This window comes from Betta splendens, chromosome 3 (assembly GCF_900634795.4).
Source record: "Betta splendens chromosome 3, fBetSpl5.4, whole genome shotgun sequence".
Lineage (NCBI taxonomy): Eukaryota > Metazoa > Chordata > Actinopteri > Anabantiformes > Osphronemidae > Betta > Betta splendens.
Window position 1 is genome coordinate 2,866,270 of NC_040883.2, and position 27,102 is coordinate 2,893,371.

The window sequence follows — 27,102 nt, forward strand, 5'->3', positions numbered from 1 at the left end:
ATGTGTTCAGAGCTAATTTAATGGAGCAAACTATTCATTGATGACACAGCCACAAACAATAAATCCACAGAAGCGAGAGTGAGACACTGGATCTAATTTACCTGATTACGTTGAGTTGTTGTCAGTTAAGATGTTGTTTACAATATGTTGAGGAGTCGCAGCATATTTTTCTCGGTGCAGGTTGAGTTGAAGCATTGAGAAATGGCACAAGCCATTTAGCGCCCGCTCACAGTGAAGCATCAGGATGTGAAACCGTCAGCTGTAACGACGCCTCACGTGAAGTGTTTTGTTTCTCATGGCGTCCAGTCTGAGTGGGATGAAACCAGTAAGAAGAAGCAAAGCGCCATCGTGTTGCATTGGATCCTTAATGTCCTCCTGTCTGAGCGACTGAAGCGCTGCTGCGTTGTGATTATAATGACAAAAGGCCAGACATAGACGCGTGTTTACCGCTTGTACTTAAAGCCAGCTTTGATGGGTGTTTTCAGAGAGAGGATGAACCTTTCTGAACCAAAATGTCTTCAGAAAGTGTAGAAACGTCTCTTTAGAGATTCAAGGTCTCAGACGGCTCCAGATCGACAGCAGCTGGACGTCAGCTCAGGTGATGCAGCTCTGGCTTTAAGCACTTGGCTCCATTTTAATGACCTCATCTTTGCCTAATGCGCCTCGATCAGATCGCGCTTCCTGCCGCTGCGTCTTCCTGCCTGAGGTCACGGCTGAGGACATAACCATGTTAATTAAGACGGCAGCATCTGCCTCTCTCGCCTGAACCTCCCTCCATCGATTTGCCCCCAACGCCCTCCTCCCCGCGGTTTCCCTCCTCCTCGATGTTCGTGGCACGAGCCGTGACAGGAAGTCCGTTGGCGCCGACAGACGCGTCATTGTGAGCAGCGCCCCCTGGGGAGTCAGCGCTGCAGAGGCGGCGCCGCTAACGCAATCAGCTCCGTCCCCAAAGAGGAGGCGAAGCCAGAAGGTGGAGGCCAGCGAGGGTCAAGTCCACCTCCCAGAAGGTCTGCTGGTTCTGATGGTTTGAGGACAGTCGGAAACTGGAAACCAAGCATTTATCATTTGCTCTCCTTTAGATGAAAGGACGGTAGCTTATCAAAGCTACTGCTTTGATAAGCTACCGTCCTGCTACTGACCCCCTGCTGAGCGCTTGTGTCTGTCTGCAGGGAGCTTCTGGGCCGTTCTCGTTCCCCCTGCTTGTTTTAGAGGCTGTGCTAAACAACTGCAGCATCTCTGTGTGATGTCGTACAGGTCGACAGTAGCAGCGCTTTATTTGAGGAGTGACTTTAACTCAAAATTACAGCACAACTGGTTGCTTCCGTTTGGTTTGAACAGCAATGGAGACGACTGCAAAACACTTCTGTTCCCTGTTAAACTCAGTTCTCCTGCAGCTTTAGGGAGAGTGTGTGTGTGTGTGTGTGTGTGTGTGTGTGTGTGTGTGCGTTTGTGAGTGTGTGTGTGTGTGTGCGCGTGTATGATGTGTGTGTGTGTGTGTGTGTGTGTGTGTGTGTGTGTGTGTGTGTGTGTGTGTGTGTGTGCGTGTATGATGTGTGTGTGTGTGTGTGCGTTTGTGTGCGTGCGTGCGCGTGCACACGCGCCGCATGTCTGTCCGTCTCGCGTCGCTCGGCACAGGCGGCCTCTAAGCTTCCCTAATAGCCGTCGGATCCCAAAATAGGCCTGTAAATCTGTCATTCAAGAAGCTTTTTGTAAATACACGAGTCAAACCAGAAAAACAGATCCAGGCGCTGCGTTTACTGAAATATATCAGTCATGCTTTACTCCTGCATATTTTCCGTGTCTGCTTGCGATGCTACATGTTTGAACGTGGCTGTATGCATGTGGTTTCATCGGTAACTATGGTAACACGCTCCAGATGGGAACCTTTAATGCGTTTTATAATTAGATATCAGATCACATCTAGGTTCATAAGGACAATAACCTAAACATGTCCATGATATTTCACCAACTGGCTACAATTTCTTTAGTAGATTTCTTTCATTTTCTTTCATTTCACTGTGATTTGATCAAAGACGACGCCAGCTTCATCAAACGTTCCACTTTGGAGCGAAGTGTAAGCGAGTGAGGAGTTAATTAAGTAGTCAGTCTTCCATTACGTCTACATTGGAGCCGGGTCCAGTTGCTTTTGTGTGTGTCTCCTCACTCTTAGCGGATCCATATGTCCCACAGTCCCTCCCTCCATTACTCCCACAATGGGACGGGCAGGCGGCAGGCCCATCCCCACCCCCACCTCCAGCCAGAGCTTCCTCACATGAAAGCTGGGAAGTGGGGTCGCACGAAACAAAGGTCCCTGCGTGGAGGGTTCTCCCCCATTGTCCCCAACACACCCAGGTTTATCTGGGCCTATAAAGGGAACCATTCACTGCTGCTGCACTTAATGAGCTTGTTGAAGGCCTGTGCTGAAAGTGTTAACACAGGCAGTAAATGCTGACATATTCTCTTCTTGTGGAGTCAGAATGTCATTAAATCAATGCTGGTTAGGAGCAATGGGAGACTGGTGCTGCAGTGGTGAGCTCAGCTGAGTAGACGGCTTTGGTTTTGTGGTGCGCTCCGTGAGACGAGTAGCAGCAAATGTAAAGTCAGTGTATGTAAAATCCTCCGGACTCCGTGTGTGGAGCCTTTAACCCAAGGACGGTTGCTGCTCTTTGGTTCTGACAGACTGCCATTGACTTTGGGGTGGTTTGAATGAATAGAAGGGGGTCCTGGCGGTCGTGGTCCCCCTGGGTTGAACCCAGCAGAGAACCTCCTCTCTGTGGTCTCTGCCAGTGACGGTTGAACAGTCAATGCTGTGGTCACTCTTCGTGTCGTGGTGTTTACTTGACTCCAGGATCACTGTTGCTTCACGAAGCCTCTGCTCCGGCCTGCTGGAAGCGATCAGGCTCCCCCTCCACTGTGGGAACTTTCTGTAAATCTTGGGCCTTTCCCAAAATTTAAATTCAGCTTGTAATTTGTGGTCCGCGGTGGGGTGTGTGTGCGCAGGGGGCTGGAACGCACTCAAACGAAGTGCATCCTGCGCTGCGGACGCTCTTCCACACACTCACACATCCATAATTCCTGGGCTTAGGTTGTGAACCCACGGTACACATGCACATAAATACATACACGCAGCTGCTGCAGTGTGATGTGGGAGCGTGTGATCAGAGGCCGCGCCGTCGGCCGCTTTAGGGTAAATAAAACCTGGCTTGTTTAAAAGGGAGCAGCGGCGCGGGTTAAAGGAATAATAAATAGACAGGAGCCGGTCAGCGCTGAGGCCTCTGTGGTTTGGGTCCTGCGTCCTGCGCGGCCCAATATTTAGTCTCGCTCCTGTTATCAAGGCTGCGCTGGTCATTCTGTGACGGGGGAGGGCTCTGAGGGTTAAGAGGTCCTTTTCTCCCTCTCCTTCCTCCACATAAGACCAACGGCCTATTGAAGGGCAACGGCACAATGCGTTGCTGTGGGCAAAGGAGGAGGAGACCCCCCCCACACACACACACACGCCTCCTCCTCCTCCTCCTCCTCCTCCCGGTGCGTTGGGTTTGGCTGCCTCTCAGAGCAGCACCAGAGGCTGCGGAGCTCCTCATGCATTTATTTTCCCCTCCTCTGTTTCCCAGAGTGGGAGGAGAGAAGCTGGAGGCACGGAGCTTCCCCCCCTCAGGCAAACAGAAACCTGCTGGGGCTCAAGAAAGCAGCAACTGCAGCATTTCCACTGGATCTGCGCTGCACTGGTTCAGGGCACTTTCCTCCTCGGATGGTTTCTCTTCCTCTGTGGATGTGTGTCGTTTGCTGCGGCTCTGCCGGGTCCGCGTCGCGGCAGAACCGGTTCTGATGGCCGGCCTTGGACCCCGGCTGGACTGCTCCACGTGAGGCAGGTGTCTGTGGGGATGAGTGTGATGCTGTGCCGCTGGGAGCAGACCAACTTCACCATGAAACTGGTAGGACGACTTCCGGGTCGACCCAGAGTTCAGGCCAGAACTGAATCACTCTGCTTCTCTGACACTGAGACTTCAGCTCTCACATTTGTTTCCTGCTGTGTTTGTTTGCTTGTGTGGGTTCTGGATCGCAGCCTGTAATGGATTAGTAGTGGTGTGTTCAATATCACTGTAATAAAGTGCTGAAGGCGTGTATTTGGGCTTTTCCTTCACCTGACACCAGCTTCTCTAGGTGTGTGTGTGTGTGTGTGTGTGTGTGTGTGTGTGTGTGTGTGTGTGTGCGTGCGTGCGTGCGTGCGTGCGTGTGTGCGTGCGTGCGTGCGTCTGTCTCACCTTTCAAGCGTTTATCAGAGCAGGTTGCTTTGTGCTTGTTTCTTGGTCTAGGCCCATAAAGAATCTGGGACACGGCTGCACAGAGGTCATGTGGCGCAGGCTAATACAAAACCTTCATAGTGTCTGAGATGAAATAAGTCATTTTGTTTGCTGAGCGCCCTGTTGAGTTCACACACAACGGGCGTGTGGGACTCTCTTTCTTTCCCGTCGGTGCTTTTCTGTCCCTCGCTCGCGTTCAGTCCTTATCTGGATCTGCGATGAAGCCACAGAGGAAGAGGAGATGGAGGCAGAGGAGGTTATTACCAGCGTCTAGAGATGAGCCGATAAGGAGGCCAGTTTAATTACACACCGCCAACCTCCACACAGCGCGGCTGACGGAAGCCCGGTGGGCCACAGGGTCAGTGTGTGTGTGAATACGAGAGTGAGAATGATAAAGGGATTACAGGCATGCACACAATCACTCACACACACTGCAGAAATTAAAGTGACCTTGTTATTATTATCTCATGGACTCCATGTCTATAAAGCAGTCAGCTCTATGGGTTATTCAAGTGTTATGGGCCAAAATATGACCCAGGCTGCATAAATAAAAACACATGATTTGTGAGTCGACTCCTGTCACAAACGTGAGGAATCACACAGACATGCAGTAACGTGTCACGCTGTGGTTCTGTTGTGTGCGACCGGGCAGAATCTCACGACTTGTGTTTTCTGTTTAAGTTGAAGCGTCCAGGAGAAACGGCGTCTGAGGGGAAGATGAGCCTGTCCTCACAAAGAACTCAGATTTATGTCTCCGGACGAAACCTCCTTTTGTAAATGAATGTTAGAAACCTTTACAAGCTCTGCTGCCGTTTTGACAGATGATCGTCAGAGGCTCGTATTAGTCTGCGCACAGGAGCCCAGAGGACGTTACAGTAAATACACCTTCACCCCAGAGCGCATGAACACCGGCCAAAAGGAGGCTGTGACTAGAAATCACCACAGAATTTAGGGTCTGATTACTGAGCAACACGATCCTGATGCACAGGCAGTTAAATGATTACATTAACCGTGGGGATTTGAGAAAATGATCTCCGTATGTGTCTGTGCAGGCTCCACGCGCTGTTCAGGCCAAGGGCTCTGCTATTAGAGCTCCGTGCTAAATAAAGATCACATGTTTATCCTGGTTTTAGGAGCTACTGCTGCTCACGCCGCTGCAGGAGCATTTGTGCAGGTCAGATGTTGCACGGGCAGTTTTGCTGAGCGGTTCTAACTGTGCACGATGCAGGTCGTCTGCTTGGAGAGATTCAAAGGTCACGTATGATTCAGTGTTTTCACATTGTGGATTAAGTGAGACGCAGTTTGTGCATCACGTGCACACGTAACCACGCGCTGTTTCCCGTCCCGGCTCCAAACGCCACAACAACGCCAACAACAACAACTCCAGCGCCGTCTGCAGCAGCGCCGTCTGCAGCAGCGCCGTCTGCAGCAGCGCCGTCTGCAGCAGCGCCGTCCGTCCTTCACAGACGCACGTCTCTCATTGGCCCAGACGTGAGGCTGCTTTGGAGCTGACCCGCTTCAGCGTTCTGTGGGCTGAAGCCACTTGAAGCCTGCAGTACGTGAGCGCAGGGGGCCCAGAGGGTCCCGCAGGCCGAGGCCGACCGTGCTGCTTCCTGTCGGGGGCAGTGGCCTGGAAGCAGTGGGAGCAAAGTAAATGTTTGCTGGTTCCGCGGAGAACACACAACTTGTAATTAACTTGTGAACACACACTCCAGCGTCATTTCTCACAGCTTCCAGATGACACACTGTCACTTTCTGTCAAACACGCCCGGACCTTTGACTTATTCATCTGTATTTCTCTCCCGTCTCGCTAACAGCAGAGCCGACAGCGCGTGCAGTACCGGGTCACGGGTTGCGCCGCGGTCTCCATCTGCTGGAACGACTCACCTGTTGAAGCCGTTAGTGCTCCCGTTGTAGTGCAGCTGTAGTGGCGTCAGTCGGGAGGTTCTGTCTAATCACAGCAGCGGAGCAGCTGGTGGAGCCGACTGCAGCCCTCGTGGTGTCACCCGAACCCGGAACCATCTGCCGCGTGTGCGTTCCTCTACCTGGCGCCGGCCTGTTTGTAGCCGGGTCTCAGTTAACTCTGCTGTGTTGGGTCGCTCTCTCTGTCTCACCCATCTCACCCGCCCGGTCTCTCCCCTCCCCGTGTCCTTCTGCTGGTCTCGTCCCAGCAGCCATCTGCTGCCCGGCCCGGACTGGGTCAGAGGGGATGAGCTGCCACATGTCGCCCTCGGCTCGTGAGCAGCAGAGCTGACGCTCACCAAGGCCAAGCAGCGCGCTCCTTATCATTGATAGGACTAATATTAGTGATCACAGGAGCCAGGATCAAATCTGGATGAAAGGCTGCCTCCTCTCATGGGACAGAACCCCAGTCACACACACACACACACACACACACACACACACACACACACACACACACACACACACACACAAACCTGTAGATGTGCTTCACAGGTGAATGGACTCATTCAGACAACACGACTCACGCTTACGACTCTGCACCTGAGCTTAATTGTAGAGTGGGCAAAACTGAAGGGAGCCTTTTCACGTCAGGTTTTATGTTGTTTGTGGCTCTGCTCACTGACTCAGAGCGTCTGACTCACACTGCCTTAAAACAAGTGTCTGCATCTGAGGCTTCGCTGCGAGGCGCTCTGAGGGAGGACGGGGGGAGGCAAACGGGGGAGTTATGAGGAGGCGTAAATCATGCCTGGTGCAGACGAGAAGCCAGACCTGTAACGGAGACCCGAGGGGGCGTCGCCCTCAGCAGCCTATATTTACCTGCTCCGCTTCTGCTCCGTGAGGGGCCGTCGTCCCAGGAGCCTCCAGACCTCTCTCCGCTCGTGGTCTTCACGAGGGGACGCCTCCCATGGCGGAGCGCGGGCGTCTGAAGCTGCCGGCCCGGAGCGACAGCCGCTTCTCCTGCCAGAACTACAAAGTGGTAAGAGCCTCGCAGGTCGACGGGAGGTATTTAAGTTCCCTGTTAATGTTCTACAAAAGAGGTGAGATTTCCTCTAATTTATCCACTCTGGCGCTGTGAGAAAATGGCTCCGCTTGAAATGCATGTGTGAGTGGAGGAGCGGGGCCCCCTGGAAGGCCGCTGCAGGGAAGCGGTTCTGCCCCGTGGACCTGGGAGTTGGACCGGTTTGTTGTTTTCTTTGAATAGGCAGAAGTGCCGTGATCTCCGTGGGCACTCGGGTCAGAGCTGCTGCAGACGTGGCTTCCACTGAAAGCGTCCGCAGACAGCGCTTTGTGGCCCTGCTCTCCTGTTGGCGTCTGTTTAGCTTTAGCTGAACTTAGAAGTAATGAGGCCGTTAGCTCGCAACTTATCAACATAAGTGTTTGTGGGAAGTTCTGCACCATCAACGTACTGTATGTGGGAACCTCTGTGTGCGTTACTCACTATGTGATGAATGCAGCAGTTTTTCAAGGAAACACCTAAATGAGTTCAGCTCTGATATTTAACTCACCACGTACCTCACATACCTGTTGAATCCTACTCATAATTCATAGCGACTGCTTTGGCTTTAGTAAAAACTTGGTTTGGAGGATCCTGAAATCAGGTTTTGCTGCTCGATTCATAGCAGCTTGTGCAGAATGAGACCCGCGATGTGCTGTTCTCCACTGTACTTCTGACGCGCCTCTGCCTCTGCAGCTGAGCCATTCAGACCCGCGGCCTTGTTGTGAAGCCCCCTCAGCCCCGGGTCGGCCGGCGCCGTGCGTCATGGCCTTCGTGCAGGGACCCGGTGACTCGGACGCTGGAGGAGAGGCCGACTGCGTGCGCTGACGTGAGGGAGGGAGGACGCAGCTGCGTGAGGAGCGACTCATCGCCGCTGGTCACGAGCTTTGAAGAACTGCCTTTAACTGTGTTAATGGGACATGCTGGGTTCCAGCATGTGAACATGTACATGCAGTATCACCACAGACGCATGAGTCAGCGTCCTGTTGCCGCTTCTAGAAGCGGGAATCTCCCTCATCACAGCAGCAGCTCAGCGCCTCTAAAAAAAGATGGAGGGATTTTCCCCTTTTCAGAATGTGTGTGTACGTTACAGAGACACAAATAAGGGATGAGATATGAGGGATTTTAACATAATTTAATAACGATTTCCGTGACAGTGAAATAATGCATGATGTTTGTGTATGTGACACCACATGCATAGATCCAGCAGCCGTTCTGGTTCCTGAGGGCTGTTTTTATTCATATTTCCTCTCTGTGTTAGACACATTCTGTTAAATCTCAGCATCAGCGTTTTCTCCCCTCGTACGTCAGCGTATCCTTCCGTTGTCGCACTCTACATGTGAACGCGAAGCTCTGGCATCGACGTGCAGCGAGTCGGGGAAGCTTTAGCATCCAGCACTTTGAAGCGGCCTGCTGCGACTTGCTCGCTTCCCTTTGTCTTTCCTTTCTCAAACTGCCTCAGGCCGTCTGACCCGCCGTGGGTCCACATGTGACTGACAGCTACCCATTTCACCTTGCTTTTAATTACACGCTAAGCCCTCCATTTACCTGCCCCAAAGCACTTCAAAGAACACACACACACACACACACACACACACACACACACACACACACACACACACACACACACACACACACACACACACAGAGGATCAGCTGAGTCTGATCCTGCTGCTTGGAGTCTTGTTGGCTCTGGGTGTCACTCATGACGGTGTGTTTGTGTTTGGATGAGATGTGAGAGTTTGAACCTCTGTGTGACGGTTGTGTGCGCTCATAAACCCTTTTGCGCCGCTTTGATGTGCTCACACCTGTTGAGAGCCGTGATTCATCCACTGACTGTTTACAGAGCAAACGCTAAGAAACACTGGTCACAACTGTGTGACAGCATCCAGTGTGTGTGTGTGTGTGTGTGTGTGTGTGTGGTCTCAGCTTTATATCACACAGTGATAGAAAGGCTTCACCTTCACACAACTAGGAGGCATCAGAATCAGACGTGTTGTTGTGCTGCAGGAACAAGCAGCGTTCTCTACCTTTTGGATGAATTACTGCTGAGGTTAAAGTTGCTCAGGCTCTGACCTCTGACCTCTCGTCCTCGCGCCGCGCTGCCACAGCAGCTTTTGAGTCCGCGTGAGAACTGGGAGGCAGAGGAGTCTTTATTCAGGGGAGGGGAAGCGGCTCGCAGTTGCACCGCAGTTTGCAAACGATCCCAACAAAAGCTGCAAATCAACACGGACCCATGAGGCGCTCGCTTCCCAGAACCACTTCCTTTTTTTGGAAATAATAATTTGTGAAAGCTCTCAACCTTTGTGGGCCTTTTTTTATCAGCTCAGAAATAGAAACTCGCTGCTCATGATGTGAGAGCGAGGGGGTGAAAGGAGAAGAAGAGTTTGGCAACTAATTATGAAGGAAGCTATTCAGAATATTCAGATGCTTGCTTTGACCCCCCCCCCCCCCCCCCCCCGGGCAGTGAAGGCTCCTTTCTGTCCCCAGAGAGTGATGTCAGCGCGGCCCATTGAAAACGGCCGCCGTGCGCTCAGAGATGAATGCCCCGGCGGAGCACAATGGCCCCAATTTGAATACCACGCGGATGCACGCCAGATCGGAGCCCGTCACAAAAGAAAGAGGGCTCCTCCGCTACCATTCAACCATGTTGTTATTTTATTAGAGTTGTAAATTTGTTTCAACAATTTCTACCTTTTGTGGTTTTCGAGTGTTTGAGGAGTGAACGCGTGGACGTCTTGACTTGGATTCGAGTGTTGGCGCGTAACCGGACGCCGTGCCTGTGTTTGTGTCACCGCAGATCTACACGGACTGGGCCAACCACTACCTCGCCAGGTCGGGCCACAAGCGCCTCATCAAGGACCTGCAGACAGACGTCGCCGACGGGGTGCTGCTGGCGGAGATCATCCAGGTCGTAGGTGAGACGGGCACACGCCTGCGTCACTGAGGGAGAACGGCTCAACATGTGACTGTCCGCGACTTCACGGCTGCGGTCGACTCGTCCTGTTTATGTAAAACAGCGCTTCTCATCTCATTCAGAAACACGGAAACGTTTTAAAGTGCTGTTTGACCTCCACTGTTGTCAGACTCAGACGCTCTTGAGCCGCGTCGCGTCCTCCGGCCGTCTGGAACCTGTCATTTCGTGCGCTGACGGCCTCCGGTCTGAGACGGGCTGACACCAGCTGACCGGTGACTCAGCAGCTCGCTCGCCCGCCCGCACGCCTGCACGCTCTCTCTCTCCCACCAGCTCTGACCCAGATGTTACACTTCCCATGCAATGAAGAGCTCACTGTTCCCTGACTGGAGCCGTTCAATGCGATTCTTTCATGGAGGCGGAACGAGGTCACACTCACAGTGGACGTGCACTGTTAGTCCAAACCTGGGCTGAGGTTTATGTCCATTAAATAACATTCTGTTGATAAGTGGTACAGTGCAGACAGTGTCTAAATGCTGAATGACTTTTATAGCTGGAAGCGGTTGTTCTCTAAATGGCATCTCTGCATAGACATCAGCAAACAGTAGTCATGTGTTGATCAGTGGTGCAGGATGGTTCATGGGTAAATACTGTAGTTAGACGTCTGTAGGTCGACCGGGCTTCAGTCCGTTCACCTGTTCTGCTGCAGGTTCTGCTCTTTGCATCCTCACTGACAGTCACAGGTGAAACCAGGGAAAGTGCTTCTGGTCGTCTGGTTTTTATTTTGGGAACCTTCTCTTTTATTCTTAGTTCATGACCAACACAGAATCACACAGTGCTGGTGGTTTGTGGGTGTCACTCACTGCAGGGTGCAATTTAACAGGAAGCGCAGAATCACAGCAGCGGTGATAAATCACTGATCCTTTTATTGTAATGTGACAGTACTTATGTTTATTTGCTTTGTGTCTAAATTGATCATACGAATCAAAACTGATGCTCAATCACGAGACGAACCACAAAAAGCAAGCGCTCATTGTGTGGCACCGCCACGTCGCCCCCCCCCCCCCCCCCCCCCCCCCAGCGGGTGGAGGTGGCCGTGGTCCTGAGGTTGAGCTCCGCTGCGCCTCCGGATGCACAGTTGTCAGCTGTGATCCGGCGCGGAGCCTCAGCTGCTGTGGGCCGGGCCTCTAAAGGACGGGAGGAATCCCCGGCAGCACACGCCCTCTTTAGAGAGACCGTCCCAACCGGGCCGGGCCCCCATTTGCTTTGGCCAGATAGGGTTTCACGGCTCGGTGGGAGGGGGGGGCGCGAGGCACCGGCAGCAGCACCTCTGCTGTCCTCAGACGGCGAGGAAGCCACACACGCACGCACGTCTCCACTGGAAATGACAGCGCATTACGTCCAGCAGGGAGTTCTCATTCTTCTCTCCTCTCTCTCCCCTCAGCCAACGAGAAGATCGGCGACATCAATGGCTGCCCCAGAAGCCGGTCTCAGATGGTGAGTCACCTCCTGACTGGTACAGACTCGTGGCCGTGCCGCCTGGCGACGGGTTGAGTTGGTTCATTTATGTTTCTGTTGGCTGAAAATCACCGGCTTCGGGTTCGTCTCATGTCGCGTGCAGCGCCGCCGCCGGGACTCGAGTGTTGTTTGGCTCCGGGTTCTCTGTGGGACGCGGCCCGTCCGTCCGGAGGCGGCGCTGACCTCCGCCGAAGGCGCAGGCTCGTAAATCGGGCCGGCGCGCCAGCTGAGGGGCTATTTGTGGACGCGGGCCAGACTGAAGCCTGGAGACGGCGCGAGAAACACACCCACAGTTAACAACTGAGGAGGAGGTGGAGGAACAGCTGATGCCGAACCCTCCCTCAGCTCCACGCACCCATAATAACATAGGTGTGAGGTCACCCTGTGGGTTCTAGCGCATTCTAAAGCCTTTCCAGGGCTCCGCTGGCATGTTCTGGTGACGGCCCGAGGACTCTGGTCTGATGTCTATTGTGGCTCTGGTACCTGGCATCACTGAGCCACAGCTGCCACCCTGAAACACTGGCATCAGCCCAAAAGGCTGAAACAAGGCCTCCATTAGAGCCACAGACTGAAAATCAAAAGTGAAATAAGTCTCTAAATGTATTAATGGGATGAAGAGACTTATTCACACTTTACATTCTTTTCACACTGTAAAAGCATCTTTATTACCAGGATTTAAACAAAGACATGCAGCGTTAATTGTGAACTATTTGGTGTCTTTGTTAAAAGCTCAGAGAAAACGCTTTGGAAACGTGATTCCTCTGATCAGGAACACTTATTGATGTATTTATAGTCTCTGGATTGTTTCTGGATCATGTGCTTCACTGCTTTCTTCTCTGATTGACGTTGTTAAACCTGGTTGATGAGCATACGCCGCCTGCGAGAAGCTGGAGGCTCCGATTCCCCCTGAGGATCAGCGGCGCCGCTCCTTCGGACGTCTCATTGTTAAGTCGTGGTTTTGCTTCTGTCTGGTTCTGTAGCATCAACGGCTCCACGTTTCACTGTGTAATGTACTGGAGGAGCGCTGATACATAGGAGATGCTTGGTTTTACGCACGCTCTGAATTCAGATCAGTTGTAGATTTGAACGTGTGACCTCTGAGCAGCAGCAGCAGCAGCAGCTTCCAGTCGAGCGCTGGCTGTTTCCCTCTGGAGGCGTCTCTTGGAAATTTGCTGTCAGCATCTGCCGGCGTGCTCTCTGCATGTGAGCGTGGATCATGTGAGAGGACGGCAGGTGCCTCTGCGCTCGTTCTAACGCCGCCTTCTGTGTTTACAGCAGCAGCCGCACGCAGGTCGCCAGGGTTTCGCTTGGCAGCGGAGGAAGAAAACTGGCTTCATAGCACTTGATTTCATTGCTTTCTGAGCGGCGCTTCTTCCAAAGCTGCTGCCAGTTCCAGCCACTTAACTTAACCTGTGTCTGTAGATGCATAAACACAGAAACAGGCTCCTCTAATGGAGTGATCGACCCAGCGATCAACTGGATCCCAGGCTGTTTTTACAGCGGTCGCCTCCTGGTTCAACGGAACCTTTGCCACCCAGTCTCACTCCGTGTGATGACTCAGCATTTATTGGACTATATATGACCTTTATATTACTATGACAAACACTTGATACTTTACCATCAGATTCTCAGTGTACGTGGAAAACTGTGCATCTGCCCAGAAAGGAAACCCAACGTTCAGCAGAATTTCTGCTTGTTGATGTAAACACTAAGCTGCACGCAGTTTCTTTGAGCGTTGACTGAGAGGTTCTAGAGCCAGGACGGTGGCAGACGTCCCACATGAAACTACTGTAGCATTTTGGAGGCGTAATGATGTGGATGCCCAGCTATAAACGTGCAGGTGCAGGAAGCTGCAGACTGTGGAGGTCTCACAGGAGCACGGGTGGTTGATGAGTGGTGACAGACGTCAGCAGCTTTCAGTGGATTCAGCTCCGCAGAGTCCCAACGCTGGGTTCATCACGTGCAGCAGATTTGACCTGTTCAGACACAGTCATGCATGTTCTTGGACCTACTAGAGCAGCAGAAAACCTGTAGATGGTGAAGGCCGAGCAGAACCAGACAAACGTTGTATCAATCATTGAACAGGCAGATTAATGTTTAATCACACTTCAGTGGAGAAAGTGGGTCAGCTGGTCAGAACTCAGGTGATCACATGGACTGAAAGCAGCGCCACCAAAAAGCCCGGTTGTTTTTCTCTGTCAGGACTCATCGTGCCTGAAGGTCACATGATGCTCGGATGCTGCCTTTGTTGCACCAGTAAATCATCCGCTGCAAATAACGGTCTATTCAGAGGAGGAGTGTTCAGTAGAAAAAAGAGCAGAGTCAGTCACAGGGAAACACAGGAATCGAGCAGGAAGGACAGAGAGAGCGTTGTCTGGTTCCACCGTGTCGGACGGATTGGAACCTGTGACGTCACGCTGTGGTTGTAAACTTGATCTTCAGCTCTGTTTATTCGCAGAAGCACAGAGACAGAAAGCTTCGCTTTGCGTCGCGGACGCGTTTAGCTCTCAGCGTGTGTGCGTGCGTGGACAGAGCCGGCGCTCCTGATGCTGGAGTGGTGTCTGTGAGGCGTCGACCTGCCTGCGTGGGCTTCACGTACGGCGCCGCACGCCGTCAGGACGCATGGACGGGTCCCACGACGCCGGTCAGAAGCCCTCACTGGTTAGACTGGTCAGACTGGTCAGACCCCAGCTTTCTGTGGCCACTCGCTGGGTTCAGTCTGACTCTGCTGGTCTGAGGTTCTGCAAGCTTGTGTCAGTAATAATAACTTTGTACTAAGATGTTCGCTGAGATATGGAGCCACATCAATAAGGTCATAAAAGAAGGTTTGAGTTAAATCCAGGTCACCTGAACAAAGATGAAGTGTACAGTCGTCACCTGGACTTTGAGCTCCTATTCACCTGTTGACAAAGGAACTTTCAGTTTTTATCCTGATCAATCAAGTGACTCACACACACACACAAACACACACACACACACACACACACACACACACACACACACCCTCCCCCTGCTGCTGTTTACTCTGCCCCACACACACTCAGTGGCATCACTGGCAGGACCGTCCTTGTTCAGAGTTTGTCGCCTGCTGTACGTGTACCAGCCTCGTGCTGCTGCCAGGAGCAGGTCCAGAGGAGGAGGCGTCCGGTCCCGACGGACCCGTGAGTCCAGGCGGAGCGGCAACGGCAGGTAGGAGCCTCGCTACGAGCCCGGAGCCGTGGCAGCTGCTGCAGTGGGTGCACTCCTGCCTGTTTGGAGCCCATTGGTTTGTCTCTTCTTGTTGGAACTTTAATCATTACAGCCATTTCTATCATCTTCGTGTTCACACATACAGTACAGGCTTTGTAGACTACGGCTCCTGAGATCTGCCTGCTTTCTAAAAGCACAATCAAACACGGATTTCAAGAATCCAGTGATGTTTTGCCTTATCAATTAAAATCGATATAGTATCTTAACATATACACTGACTAAAGTCTCAGGTTTTCCTGGAATAAATTCACTGAGCCTCAGTCTGGGTCCTGGGAGCAGCGTTTGTCTGCTGGGCCCTGCAGGGTGTTTGTGGGGGCCTGTTAGTCGCCCCCGTCTGCATCCTCCTGCTGTGTCACCTCGATGGGCGGCATGTGTCAGTGCCCTAACAGCTGCTTCTGGGGTCAAGTGACATCAGGGTCAACGCTGCTGTGAAGTGCATTGTCCTCCCACACTGACCTGAGTCAGATGAGCACGGGTTTGACGGTAGTGGCTGACGTGGTGCTATTAATACAACCAGCCTATTGTACTGTAAATAGAACATGTGGAGAGTGGCTTCATGACTTTATGATGTGGGCTAATGGCACGCTGCCCAGTGGCTGTAGACTTGGGACTTGGGACATCTGGATATGCTACTAATTATCTGCAGTCGGATAGAAGTGCTTTCAAGAGTAAATTCCCAGTGAGGTGCTGTAATTCTACCTCGCTAAACCGTTGTTCGTGATATGAAAGTGAGAAACGGCTGGGACGCGTTGACGTCTTTTGTTGTACCTGCGTGTGTGTTTGCTCACGGAGATCGGTTGGTAAACTTTGATCAGCGGCGCTGCCTGACGTATAATGGGTCACAGAGGCGCTGCACAAAGCCCGCCTGCCCGTCAAATCCTCTGGCAGCCCGGTGACGGCCCAGCACTCGGCTCAGGTTGCCACGGCTGCTGCCATGGCAACGGAGTCAGCGTTGATGCTCTGCTTCCCTTCGGCTCCACTGATGGAGCCTGCTTTAATCGCCAGCAGGATTTATTAGCTTTGCACTGCTTAAACACTACACGCAGCTCTCCTGCCAGCTTCTGCTGCTACCACTATGAGTGCAGGTTGATTGATTGGTTCGGTTCAAAAGACATATGATTGGGTTTAAAAGATGTAAATTCAACTGCAATTCTCTCTGTTTAAATAAACATGATTTTTATTCAAATGTGTTCACGCCTGATACATTTTTCAGTTTCACTTTTGCCTCCTCGCTCTGCGAGAGGCCAGCAGCCTTCCCCACATTATACAAATGGGCCAATTTGAATGGAAATGTGCAGGGTGCAGTGCCTCACAGCCGCGCCTGTGTCTCTGTCCAGATCGAGAACATTGATGCCTGCCTCAGCTTCCTGGCAGCCAAAGGGATCAACATCCAGGGTCTGTCTGCAGAAGGTAAACCGCCGCTGGGTCTGGGCCAAGTAGACGCTAAACCAAAGCCATTTGTGCTGTAAACAAAGATGAGAAGGACGACAGCTTGACGAATAGAGTCATTTATATTGACTTGCTTAGTTGGATACGCTCCATTAAGGCCAGTAGGTTTTATTCGGGCTAATTACGCCATGACGTCAGCATCGTGCGTGCACCGTTTCCTGCCTGTTTCATCTCGCCTTGTCCTCCCTGACCTGCAGAGATACGGAATGGTAATCTGAAGGCCATCCTCGGCCTCTTCTTCAGCCTGTCCCGCTATAAGCAGCAGCAGCAGCAGCAGCAGCAGGCTCAGAGGCACACCTCCCAGCCCCCTCTCCCAGCCAGCGCACACTCTCCCCTGAGCCAGCAGAGCAGCGCCCCGGCCCAGCTCGGCCACGCTCCGCATGGGACGCCTGTCCTCACGGCCCAGAAAGCAGCGCAGGCTGAGATGCAGTCCAGGTGAGACCCGCTGTGGGGAGCAGAACCTTGGAACCGAGTCGGGTTCGTCTCTGATGGCTTCACTTTCTGGCTGCAGTTCTAATCCATCATCTCTGTCCACCTGTTCGCTCCCTGTCTTTTATAACTGTGTTCTGTCGTCTTCCGTGTCTCTTTCCTTCTCCTCTAGGGATGGGTCTCAGGGTAAACTACTCAAGTTTTCCCTTGGTCAGAAAAAGACATCTAGGTCAGCTTCCTCTTCCTCCTTCTGATTTATTGCTCTTCCCTCTCTTTCCTCCACCGAGTAGAAATTGCCCCTAATCAAGGATAACATTTCTTTTGTAAACCAAAGACCTCCTTTGTCTGTGATTAAGGGCAATCTTTACTACAAGCATTATCTAATATGCATGAGTGCCAGTGCTGAGCTGATAGGAACCAAAGCTCTGGGCTCCGTTTTCAGGCTCTGTCTGTCTGGCAGCGAGCCTGCTAAATGGACTGTCAAAGACCTTTAGATAACCCCTGAGTAACTGTGTGTACTTGTCTCTTCGGGTTTGCCTGACAAGCACATTCTCCCAATAATACGACATTAATAATTAACACAAAAGCACGGCGGCTGGAGCTGGTCTGGAACATGACAGCGCTCACAGTTGGACTTTTACGTTTTCAGCCGCCTTGTCCCAGCATGCATTGCTGCATCAGGAGATGATGCATTTTGAACATTTGAACATGAGGTGTGGTTTTGCATGATGCCCATTTTGGATCCTGTTTGCCTACACCTGACTCTCACTAACTCCTATTTACAGCAATGCAATACCTCCACCTACAGGACAGCGTGTGCAAGTGCAGGACGAAGGGTTCAGTTCTTCAATGAAACTACTTTTGTTTTGTTTATGTATTGTTTTGCTTAAAAAAGCAGCAAAAAGCAGAATTTAAGTCAATATAACTGGTGCAGGAGCAGAAATAATATTATTGTGTATTTAATTATATTGATGAGAATTAGGAAAAAAGAAAGACCTGCAGCTTGCACAGAGTCTAGCTCTGGATCAGGCAGCTCTTATTTTATTCTGAAGTGGAAGATTAAGCGCCACATTCTACACATTGAACAGTGGAGGAGGAACTGTTCTTGTCACGTGTCCATGTTTAATGTATGGTGTCATGGACTGAAACATCCAGCGAGTCTAGTTTCTGCATGTTACAGCCTGTGTTGAAATGTAACATACACTGTAGGGCGGTATTTTGACCAACACATTTGTTACTACTGACGCTGACTCATCACTAAATAACATGGTGAAACCAATTACTTTTCAATGACTAGATGAGTAATGACTGGTCAGAGATACGAGACTCTCTCTGATGCTGGGATGCTGAGCTGCATCGTCTCATCTCATCCGCCTCCTCGTCCCTGGAGCACGGTCGCTGCCGCTGGTGAATTAGCATTTCATTAGCCGCCGCTAGCTGCTGCAGCCTGGCTCACAGACGCCACCGCGTGAACAGGCTTGCAGCAGGAATTCAGGGTGTCAGGAGTTCGTGGATCTGTCTGTTCAGTTCTGTTCTGTTCAGTGTCCTGTAGTTTCTTCATCGTTCCTTTAAGTTACTGCTGACTGCTTAGTGTTTCTGCCCAGAACATGTGATGTGATGGTAGATTGTAGCTGCTAGGAGACATGACAGTCGCCAACACTGGCCGTCCTGCTCTCAGTCTAAAATTGCCTCTGTCCGTTTCCTCCTCCTCCACCTTCGCTCCAACAGACTTCCTGGACCCACAGCGAGGGCGTCCACTGCCGGCAGTGACATCCCTCCACGAGGCTCGGTCGGCGCCGCCGGGAACCGACGCAGCCAGGGCTTCAGCGACAAGGCCAAGGCCGGCTCACACCTGAGCAAAGGTAGGGCAGGTCCCAGGGACGAGCACACACACACACACACACACCCACGGACAAGCACACACACACACACACACACACACACACTGACGCGCACACACACGGACAAGCACACACACGAGCACACAGACGAGCACACACACACACACACACACACACACACACACACACACGGACAAGCACACACACACACGGACACACACAGACGCACACACACACACACACACACACGGGCGAGCACATACACACACATAGACGAACACACACACACACACACACACACACACACCCACAGACGAGCACACACACACGCCCACGGACGCGCACACACACAGACGCGCACACACACACACGAACGAGCACACACACACACTGACGAGCACACACACACACACACTCACACATGCACCCTCCCACTGAGCTGTTGCAGAGGTTAGACTGAAACTGCTGCTGAAGGATCGTTTCTGATGCTGTTTATCCTCTGGGTGATTTTTGTTTTTGCTGTTGAAATGCAACTTAGCTCTGTTGCTCTGAGACCGTCATGACTTATTAAAGACTGTGACACAAACTAAAGAGGAGCCCCCAGCATGCACTGCTGCGTTAGAGCTTAACAACAAGATGTTTTCACTAATTTTACTAATTCTGTGCATAAACCTCATTTAATCAGCCACAGGTCACATCTCTGGGTTTGGGCCACAAATCAAGACCAAATGCAGAATTTGTGATTTTCTCTCGTTTCAATAATACTTGACACTTTTCTAAGGCAGTCCTCAAACCATTTACTGATAATTTAGTGATGAATTAAGCAGAGCCACCACTTGAGCAGCCGTGAGCCCCTTCATTCTGATGAGAAGCGCTGGGTTGTGGTTGACACTTTGCTTTGTGTGGGTTCAAGTCTGCCAATAAAAGGAACCGACTCTCTAGAATGGTGAAAATACGCTAAAGCATTCAATTCTCTGATAATTGTAAACGGTTGAAGAAAAGCGCAGCTGAAGGCTGAAACATGAAACCAGCGCGAGGTTTCGCTGGGGGTCATGAGCCGGAGGGTTTCTGGGAAAGGTCAGTGACATCCTGGAAAAAATGGGAAAACCTGGAAACGCACAAAAAAACGGACAAGCTGATGACGATGTGTGATGTAGAGCTGCCGTTGAGTCCGACGCTGTTGTTGAACAGAGCACATGACTGGCAGCAGGTAGCGCTCGGACCCCTCCGTCGGCCCCTCCTCCTGCCCAAGCCCCGCCCCCTCCCCCCTCCTCCTCTCACGCTCCCCTGTCCATCGCCTCCTCTCTTCCCCCTTTTCCCTCTGTTGCTCCAGGACGCCTGCAGCTTCCATGAGGTTTGTCAGCTCGCTCTGCCACAGCTTTTAGTTTAATGTGAATATCTGCTGCTTTGTGTTTGACTCTACATTTAGTCAATGCTACTGATTCTTCTGCAGCTGCTGCTTGAAACTTTCATGCATTTCTGTTTTCATGGTGTCAGACCAGAAGTTGTCATTGCAAAGATAGTAAAGAGTTACTTTGGTTCTGAAATGCTCGTAGTGCCTCATGTGATGCGTGTAATGTTGGACCTGCCTGTTGTTGGAGAGTGCTGCTGCAGGTTCAGACGGTCAGACACCTGCGGCTTCTATTATGAGGCCAGATGTGCTGTGTGTCAATGGGCCTGACACCAGAAAGGAGCGCGCTCCTGCGTAGAGAGGCAGACCTGCGTCCCCTCCGCTCAGCGTTAACACAAGGTGACACGGAGCGGGGGCACCTGGCGTCTCCCGGCGCATGTGCGTGGAATGAATGGTCCTCTGATGAGCTGTAGCGTCACTGTTTGAGTGCATTCATGTGGAGCAACTCCAAAAAGATTGGCTGGGCCACAAAGGCCCCGCTGCCCCTCACAATGAGCGCAGGAGAGAGAGCTGGAGGAGAAAGGCCCTTTTCAAATCGGGACACGACCAGTAAGCAAACACCTGCAGCCTCCGTGTGATTTTAAGGCTTAAGCACCGAGGCATCGATATGTGAACTGATGCCAAGCGGCCGTGGGGTGACGACTCACAAAGCTGCCTCTGTGCAGCATGAGAACAAACAGGCTTGACCTCAAAGCACCAGCGTGTGTCTGTCTGCGACCGACTCGGGCACCGAGTGCGTCTCCAGTTCAGCAGCTCGGTCGCCTGCTTTATTGTCCTGTGACCCGCGTAGCAATAAATTGCATTATTAGACACTGACTCTTGTGCATTAAGCGCTTGTTTTGGTGCGTTCGCAGCTCAGCAGAGCGGTTCTGCTCCTCCCTCAGACCCAGTGAAGCCACGGAGGTCACACAGTTTGAATGTCTGAGCAGAGCCTTGAATTGACATGTGTCCACACGCGCTGGCGCTGGTCTGTGTGCGCTGACACGCTTTTCTTCAGGTTGGAGACAGGCGCTAACGCACGGGACCACAGATGCACGAGTGTGACGGTGCGTTAAAGGAGGGGAGAGGACGGCTTTATGACAGGAAGCAGAAAGGTGGTCTCCGCGCCGCTGCCTCCGGCTTCTCCTCCGCTGCGCTTTACTTAAATGTGATGACTGCAGTAATTAAGGAGTTCAGCTGTAAACATGGAAACGACTTCAACATGTTCCAAACCGGCAGAGAACCAGAGCAACGGGAGTTTCATGCTAGGTTTGGCCTTAGGCCACGCGGGGTCATTGGGTCACTAAGTCAACACAATTATTAGTAGTAGGTTTAATTTTAGGAAAAATGCTTCCTCAAGTGCAGTCTGCTAGTGATTAAAGTTTCATTCCTCATATTGTCTGTTTTTAGTACAGGGTTTATGATGCTGCAGCATCATGAAAGTTGGAGAAGGCATTTTTTTCTGCCAGTTTGTGGTGATTTTATGCCCAGAAGTAAACCATCTTCAGTGCTATTTTGTTATATTTACAGCAAATTGTTGTTTTCAGGATGAGAAGCTGAAGGTTTAAGCCACACCCGCGTCCAGGTCCGTTGCTAAGGTCACATCTGACCCGGTGCGTTAACGTTTGACCACTTACTGGCAACTGAACTGGAGCGTGTCAGTGGCGATCACTGGGTTCAGTCAACCACTGCCTGTCCCAGTGTCCAGAACCTCTGTGTCCTCTCTTTCATGTTGGGTTCCTTTCTGACCCAAATACAAGCGGACCGTGATCACGGAGGCTACAGACCTTCTCCATGGCCCACATCAAAGCTCCACTCGTCCCGGCGCCGCACAATCACAGCAGGTCCCAGTCATTCATCCATCTCCAATAGGAAGCCAGTCATTAGCAACCTGACCCACTTTTCCAGTTGCTAACTGCTAGCACGGCTAATTGGGCCCTAATCACTTCCTAATGGCTGCATTGTTTCAGGCCGCTCTCGCTAAATACTAAACAGGAGAAGAGAAGAAAAGAGCCCATTGATGCTTATTTGCAATTAGGACATGAAATAAAGCAAAGGGACAGAAAGTGATGGATAAATAGGTCGAGTTTAATAAATAGGATAAAGGTGACGACTTAATGGAACCAGATTAATATGGACCTAATGTCGCTAATTTAGAATTATTTCAGATTTTACATTCATTTGCTAAAGAATAGACCCAAGTGTATATTGGTGGTGTAACTACTCTAAAGCGTGTGTGTGTGTGTGTGTGTGTGTGTGTGTGTGTGTGTGTGTGTGTGTGTGTGTGTGTGCGCGCGTTGTACTGTTGTGATTCATTCCTCCCAGTGCGTCTGCACAGACTCTGTTTCTCTCTCTCCACTGGCCGTTGGTGTTTGAATATTCAAATTTTTCGCGAACTCCACAAACACAGTGACAACACGAAACCTCAGCCGCCTTCACATACTCACGTTTCCACATTTCCTCTCTGCCTCCTTCACTCTGCGGTAAGTGTGCTTGTTTGGATGCTTGTGAGTTCTTCTTTAAAGGTTCCTGAGGACGATTTTCCTGTGTTGGGCTCATCAGGCTGAAGCTGTGTGTGTGTGTGTGTGTGTGTGTGTGTGTGTGTGTCTGAGTTAAACGTGAGGATGCGTCCATGTGACTGTACGTTTGTAAAGCTGCACACACAGTCCATATAAGTCCAGCCGTTACAGCAGCAGCGCTGCCTCTGCTCTCGCCTGCCTGGCACCGCTTCAAGGCTCTTGAGGCTGCTCCTCGTTGTTTCTCTAACACTTTGTGATCTGTTTCTCTCATTGTTAGTGCTGAGCAGTTTTAACTATTGGACGCGAGCAGCCTTATACGGTCACCGTACGCCGTGTCAAAGACCACACATTCTGCATCTGGTTCCTCCTCTCTCCCCCACATTCTCCCTCGGACGCTTCCTATCGTTGTGTTAATAATCGCTCTCCTTCCTGGTGCAGATTCCTCGGAGGCCGTGACCTCGCAGCCGTCTGTGGTGACTGAGAGTTCTGCGTCGCCTGCGCTGAACGCCGCCTCCTCTACCGGCATCCCCTCCGCCCTGAACGCCCCCCCGGCGCTGTCGTCCTCCTCCACCGCCATTCCTCAGCCCGGCGGCGGCGGCGGCAAGTCCTGGAGGAGCAAGTCGTCCAGCTCCAAGCACGCCCCCCCCTCCCCCTCCCCCTCCACCCCGCTGGCCGCCATGCAGCCGCTCAGGCAGGAGAAGGACGCCTCCTGCAGAGCGGCTGCTCCCACCGAGGCGCCCCCTAAAGGCGGCGCCCAGAGGTCCATGCTGGAGAAGCTCAAGCTGTTCAACAGCAAAGGCGGCTCCAAGTCGTCCACCTCCTCCTCCAACGGAGTCGGGCCGCAGACGGACGCTCCAAGGGGCCTCGTCGGGGCGGCGCTGGTGGAGAGAGCGGAAACCGGCTCCAACACCGACCCCCTGGAGGAGGAGGACGGCAACGTCCGGCCCGGAATGAACGGGACCGGCAACGCCATGACGGCGAGCAGCCCCAAGATCGCCCTGAGGGGCATCGCCCAACGCACCTTCAGCAGAGCTCTGACGGCCAAGAAGGGCTCTGTGAAAGGCCCGGAGAAGGACAAGGACAAGGACAAGGACAAGGGGAAGGGGAAGGAAGCGGGGAAACGCACCGCGCCTCCCGACAGGACAGAGCTGAAGGCTGAGGAGCTGAAGGAGGAAGCAGCACCAGCGCTGGACTCAGACAGCAACAAAAGAACCTCGAAAATCGCCAGCTTCATTCCAAAGGGGGCCAAAGTGGGCAAAAAGGAGAGTTCCACCCCTGCACACAGCGGAATACCAAAGCCCGGAGGCAAAGCTCCGGGGCCGGGGGGGAGGGGCGAGAGGCCTCGCAGCATGCGCTTAGGAGGCGGCCCGGCCGCGGCCCGCGGGCCCCTGGACCGGGACCGGGACCGCGACAGCAGGCACTCCAGCTCCACCTCCAGCCTGGCCTCCACCGAGGGCCGGAGCGGCACCACGCAGAGCACAGCCAGCAACACGGTGAGCGTTCAGCTACCTCAGACCCAGCAGCACCACAGCCACCCCAACACGGCCACCGTCGCCCCCTTCATGTACAGGTGAGTGCGTCAGCCGTCTGAGCGTTACCCTCAAATGTCACGTGTTTGTTACGTGTCGCACGCGTGACCTCTGCTCCGCTCCCAGTGAGAGAAGGATAAAGGTCCCAGTGCTCCCACCTAAAACCACTCATTAGCCTCCTGGCGCTTCCTGCTTCGCTGCCCTTTCGCCCTCCCCCCACCCCATGCCCAGGAACGGCGCCCCCTGCTGTCTGCTGTCACATGTCGTTACCAGCGGGTGGCGTCGCCTCCGCCTGTCAGACTGCTTCACACATCAAAGGAGTTACAGACAGTGAACTACCACAGGCCTGAAGAATCAGACCAGTCTAGTTTCTGAAACACTCGATAGAATGAGGCCCTCAGTGTTTTAACAGGCTCACTGTGTACAGTAGCCAACAGGTACAAAGTCTGGGTGAAACCGAGGCTCAGACGCGCTGTCGTCTCAAAGGCACCGACCAGTGCAGTGGCTCAACTCTATTGATTTCTGCTTCAAAGACAAACTTTGCAGTCGTTCAGAGTCGCTCTGAACCGCAGTCACAAGACCCCGAATGCGGCAGATTTACTTCTTAACCAGCTGATCCCCTCTGGCGTCACGATTGGCTGAATATTAGGCTCCCGCTAAATGCACAGTAATTCCGAATCGCTCATTTCCTGCCTTTGATCTCCGGCGCAATTTGCTTTGTCAGATCCCAAACAGACGGCGAGGGAACGGCGAACAGCGACAGCGGCTCTGGAGGCGGAGACGCCGGCTTCACCAAGAGCGTGCAGCCGGGCATCGAGGAGCTGTCAGGTGCGGCCTTGCTCCATCGCCGCTCTCCTGCACCTCATTCTGCTGGTTGCTCTGACATGTGTGTGCTGTCGCTCAGGAGAGGACCCGGAGACGCGGCGGCTGCGAACTGTCAAGAACATAGCGGACCTGCGGCAGAACCTGGAGGAGACCATGTCCAGCCTGCGAGGGACTCAGGTCTCACACAGGTCCGGCTTTTAATCCCGTTCTGAGTGTAATCATGCCTGATGCGATTCGGGGGAACACAGTCCTCCACTGTTTGGGATCATCAAAGTGCGGCTGCGGCCGAGCGGCGCGGGCCCAGGGGAGGGGGGGGTCGGGGGCGAGCTGCCTCATGCTCAGCAGACTGTATCTGAGGCTGCACAGGTACGGCCTCCTCCTGGATGCGTCCTCGTCCTCCTTTTGATGGACCTCCTGCTTTGATCGCCGCGCACGTCTTTCATGTGGGCTTTGATGAAGGTTTAGCTCTAATCGCGTTGCCTCCAACGGAACGTTGACCTCTGCTCGCGTTTCTCTGCCGTCTAGATTACGTCGCGCATCCAGCGTTCCTGTTCCTACGTAGTGTTTTCGTTAAGCTTTACTTGTGCTTTTTTCCTCCTCAGCACCTTGGAGACCACTTTCGACGGCAACGTCACCACAGACGTCAGCGGCGGCGGCGGAAGCAACAGCGGTGGAGGAGGCCGCAGCATCCTCAGCCTCACCGGCGCCAGGTCCTCCCTGTCGTCATGGCGACTGGGCCAGTCCAGCCCTCGCCTGCAGGCGGGCGATGCCCCGTCCGTGGGGAACGGCTACGGCGGCCGGGCGGGCGCCGGCCAGGGGGGGCGCTACCTGTACCCCGGGCACCTCCGGCGACAGCTGGCCAGCAGGGGAGGGGACCGGCCCGGGGAGGACCTGGACCTGGACGGCCTCGCCATGGAGGTCACCGGGTACATGAGCGACGGCGACGTGCTGAGCAAGAACGCCGTACGAGCCGACGACGTCACCAGCGGGTGAGTGAATGCTTCAAAGGAGCTTCTCCAGCGTGACTGTTAGCTGCTTTCTGCCGCATAAAACAGCTTTTGTTTTGGAATTATGGATTGTGCAAAGCATGAAATTTCAACTTTAACTCTGGGAACTTGTCAAATTGTAGCGTTTTCTTCAGGAACAAAAGGTAAAAGGTATGATGAAAAAGTGGACTTGGTTCTCAGTTAACTTTTTTCAATAAATAAAAAGAAAGAAAAGAAAAAGACCAAAATCTGCAAAAGCACTTTAGAACCTATTTAAATTACTGTTGTACGATTAAGGTTCCAGCCAGCAACAGTAACAATTATTGATTGATTTTGACACCTGTGAATGCTTAAAATATAAAATTATGTTTGATCCTGTTGAATGAACAAAACAAAACTGAGTGTTTCCATGTGATCCGCGTGGACTTTGCGTTTCCTGCCAGCAGAGGGCAGCAGCGCCCCTCACGCTCAGGCCAAATAAACAATCTCACGGTTTAGCAATGGTGGAATAGGCTTCATTAGTTCAATGAAGCAAAGTGGGGGAAAAGGAATATAAGTCATTCTTCCCCAAAGCATGCACGGATTCTCTAACCCTGTCGGAGCCAAGTGCTCTGTGGACAAAGGCCGAGGCACAGCAGCACCTGTGCAGGTGAGTGATGCGAGGGCTCCGCATCCAGGCTGGACTGAAGCATCAATAATACCTGATGAGTGACTGGCTGATGAGTTCAGGCTGCAAATAAAGATCAGCATCGCACTGTTTCCCTTTTAGGCCGCGTTAGCTCATGTGTGAACCGTTGGATTGATTCCTTTAGTTAGAAGCACATGGAAGCAAATTTGATTATGTTTCTTTGTGTGTTCGGGTGCATTGTGCATGTGTGCGTGTGTGTGTATGTTTAGTGCGTGCGTGTTTAGTGGGTGGAGTTCTGTGTGCTAATCATTTCACACACACACACACACACACACACACACACACACACACACACACACACACACACACACACACACACACACACACTCATGACTTCCCCCTCCTCTCTCTCTTCAGGCTGTTCCGTGGTTTGCTCTGTCACAAACCGGTTAGCATCTACTAACAGGTTGATCCACACGGCGGTGGGTTGGTTGTTTACGCAAACAGGAGGAGCTGGAGGCTGGAATCGGTTAAAACAGTAGCTGTATCTGCCTGATCACTGTTT

At 52.4% G+C, this 27,102-nt stretch overlaps 1 protein-coding gene across 12 annotated transcripts in view; it reads left to right on the forward strand.

Moving 5' to 3' along the window:
* The window catches only part of nav2a (neuron navigator 2a), a 101,047-nt gene that overhangs the window by 46,106 nt on the left and 27,839 nt on the right, over positions 1-27,102 (forward strand). For 6 of the 12 annotated variants that reach the window (XM_029144128.3, XM_055507489.1, XM_029144120.3 and 3 more), the window contains 10 exons: positions 10,061-10,178; positions 11,619-11,671; positions 16,279-16,351; positions 16,588-16,825; positions 16,992-17,048; positions 18,548-18,681; positions 23,008-24,139; positions 24,823-24,926; positions 25,003-25,111; positions 25,526-25,912. In XM_029144128.3, coding sequence (XP_028999961.1) covers positions 10,061-10,178; positions 11,619-11,671; positions 16,279-16,351; positions 16,588-16,825; positions 16,992-17,048; positions 18,548-18,681; positions 23,008-24,139; positions 24,823-24,926; positions 25,003-25,111; positions 25,526-25,912 — 2,405 coding nt within the window. Of the gene's footprint in view, positions 1-3,558; positions 3,933-7,099; positions 7,243-10,060; positions 10,179-11,618; positions 11,672-16,278; positions 16,352-16,587; positions 16,826-16,991; positions 17,049-18,547; positions 18,682-19,982; positions 20,015-23,007; positions 24,140-24,822; positions 24,927-25,002; positions 25,112-25,525; positions 25,913-27,102 lie in introns of those variants that run through there. The other 6 variants (XM_029144122.3, XM_029144134.3, XM_029144135.3 and 3 more) reach the window with 4 other exon arrangements.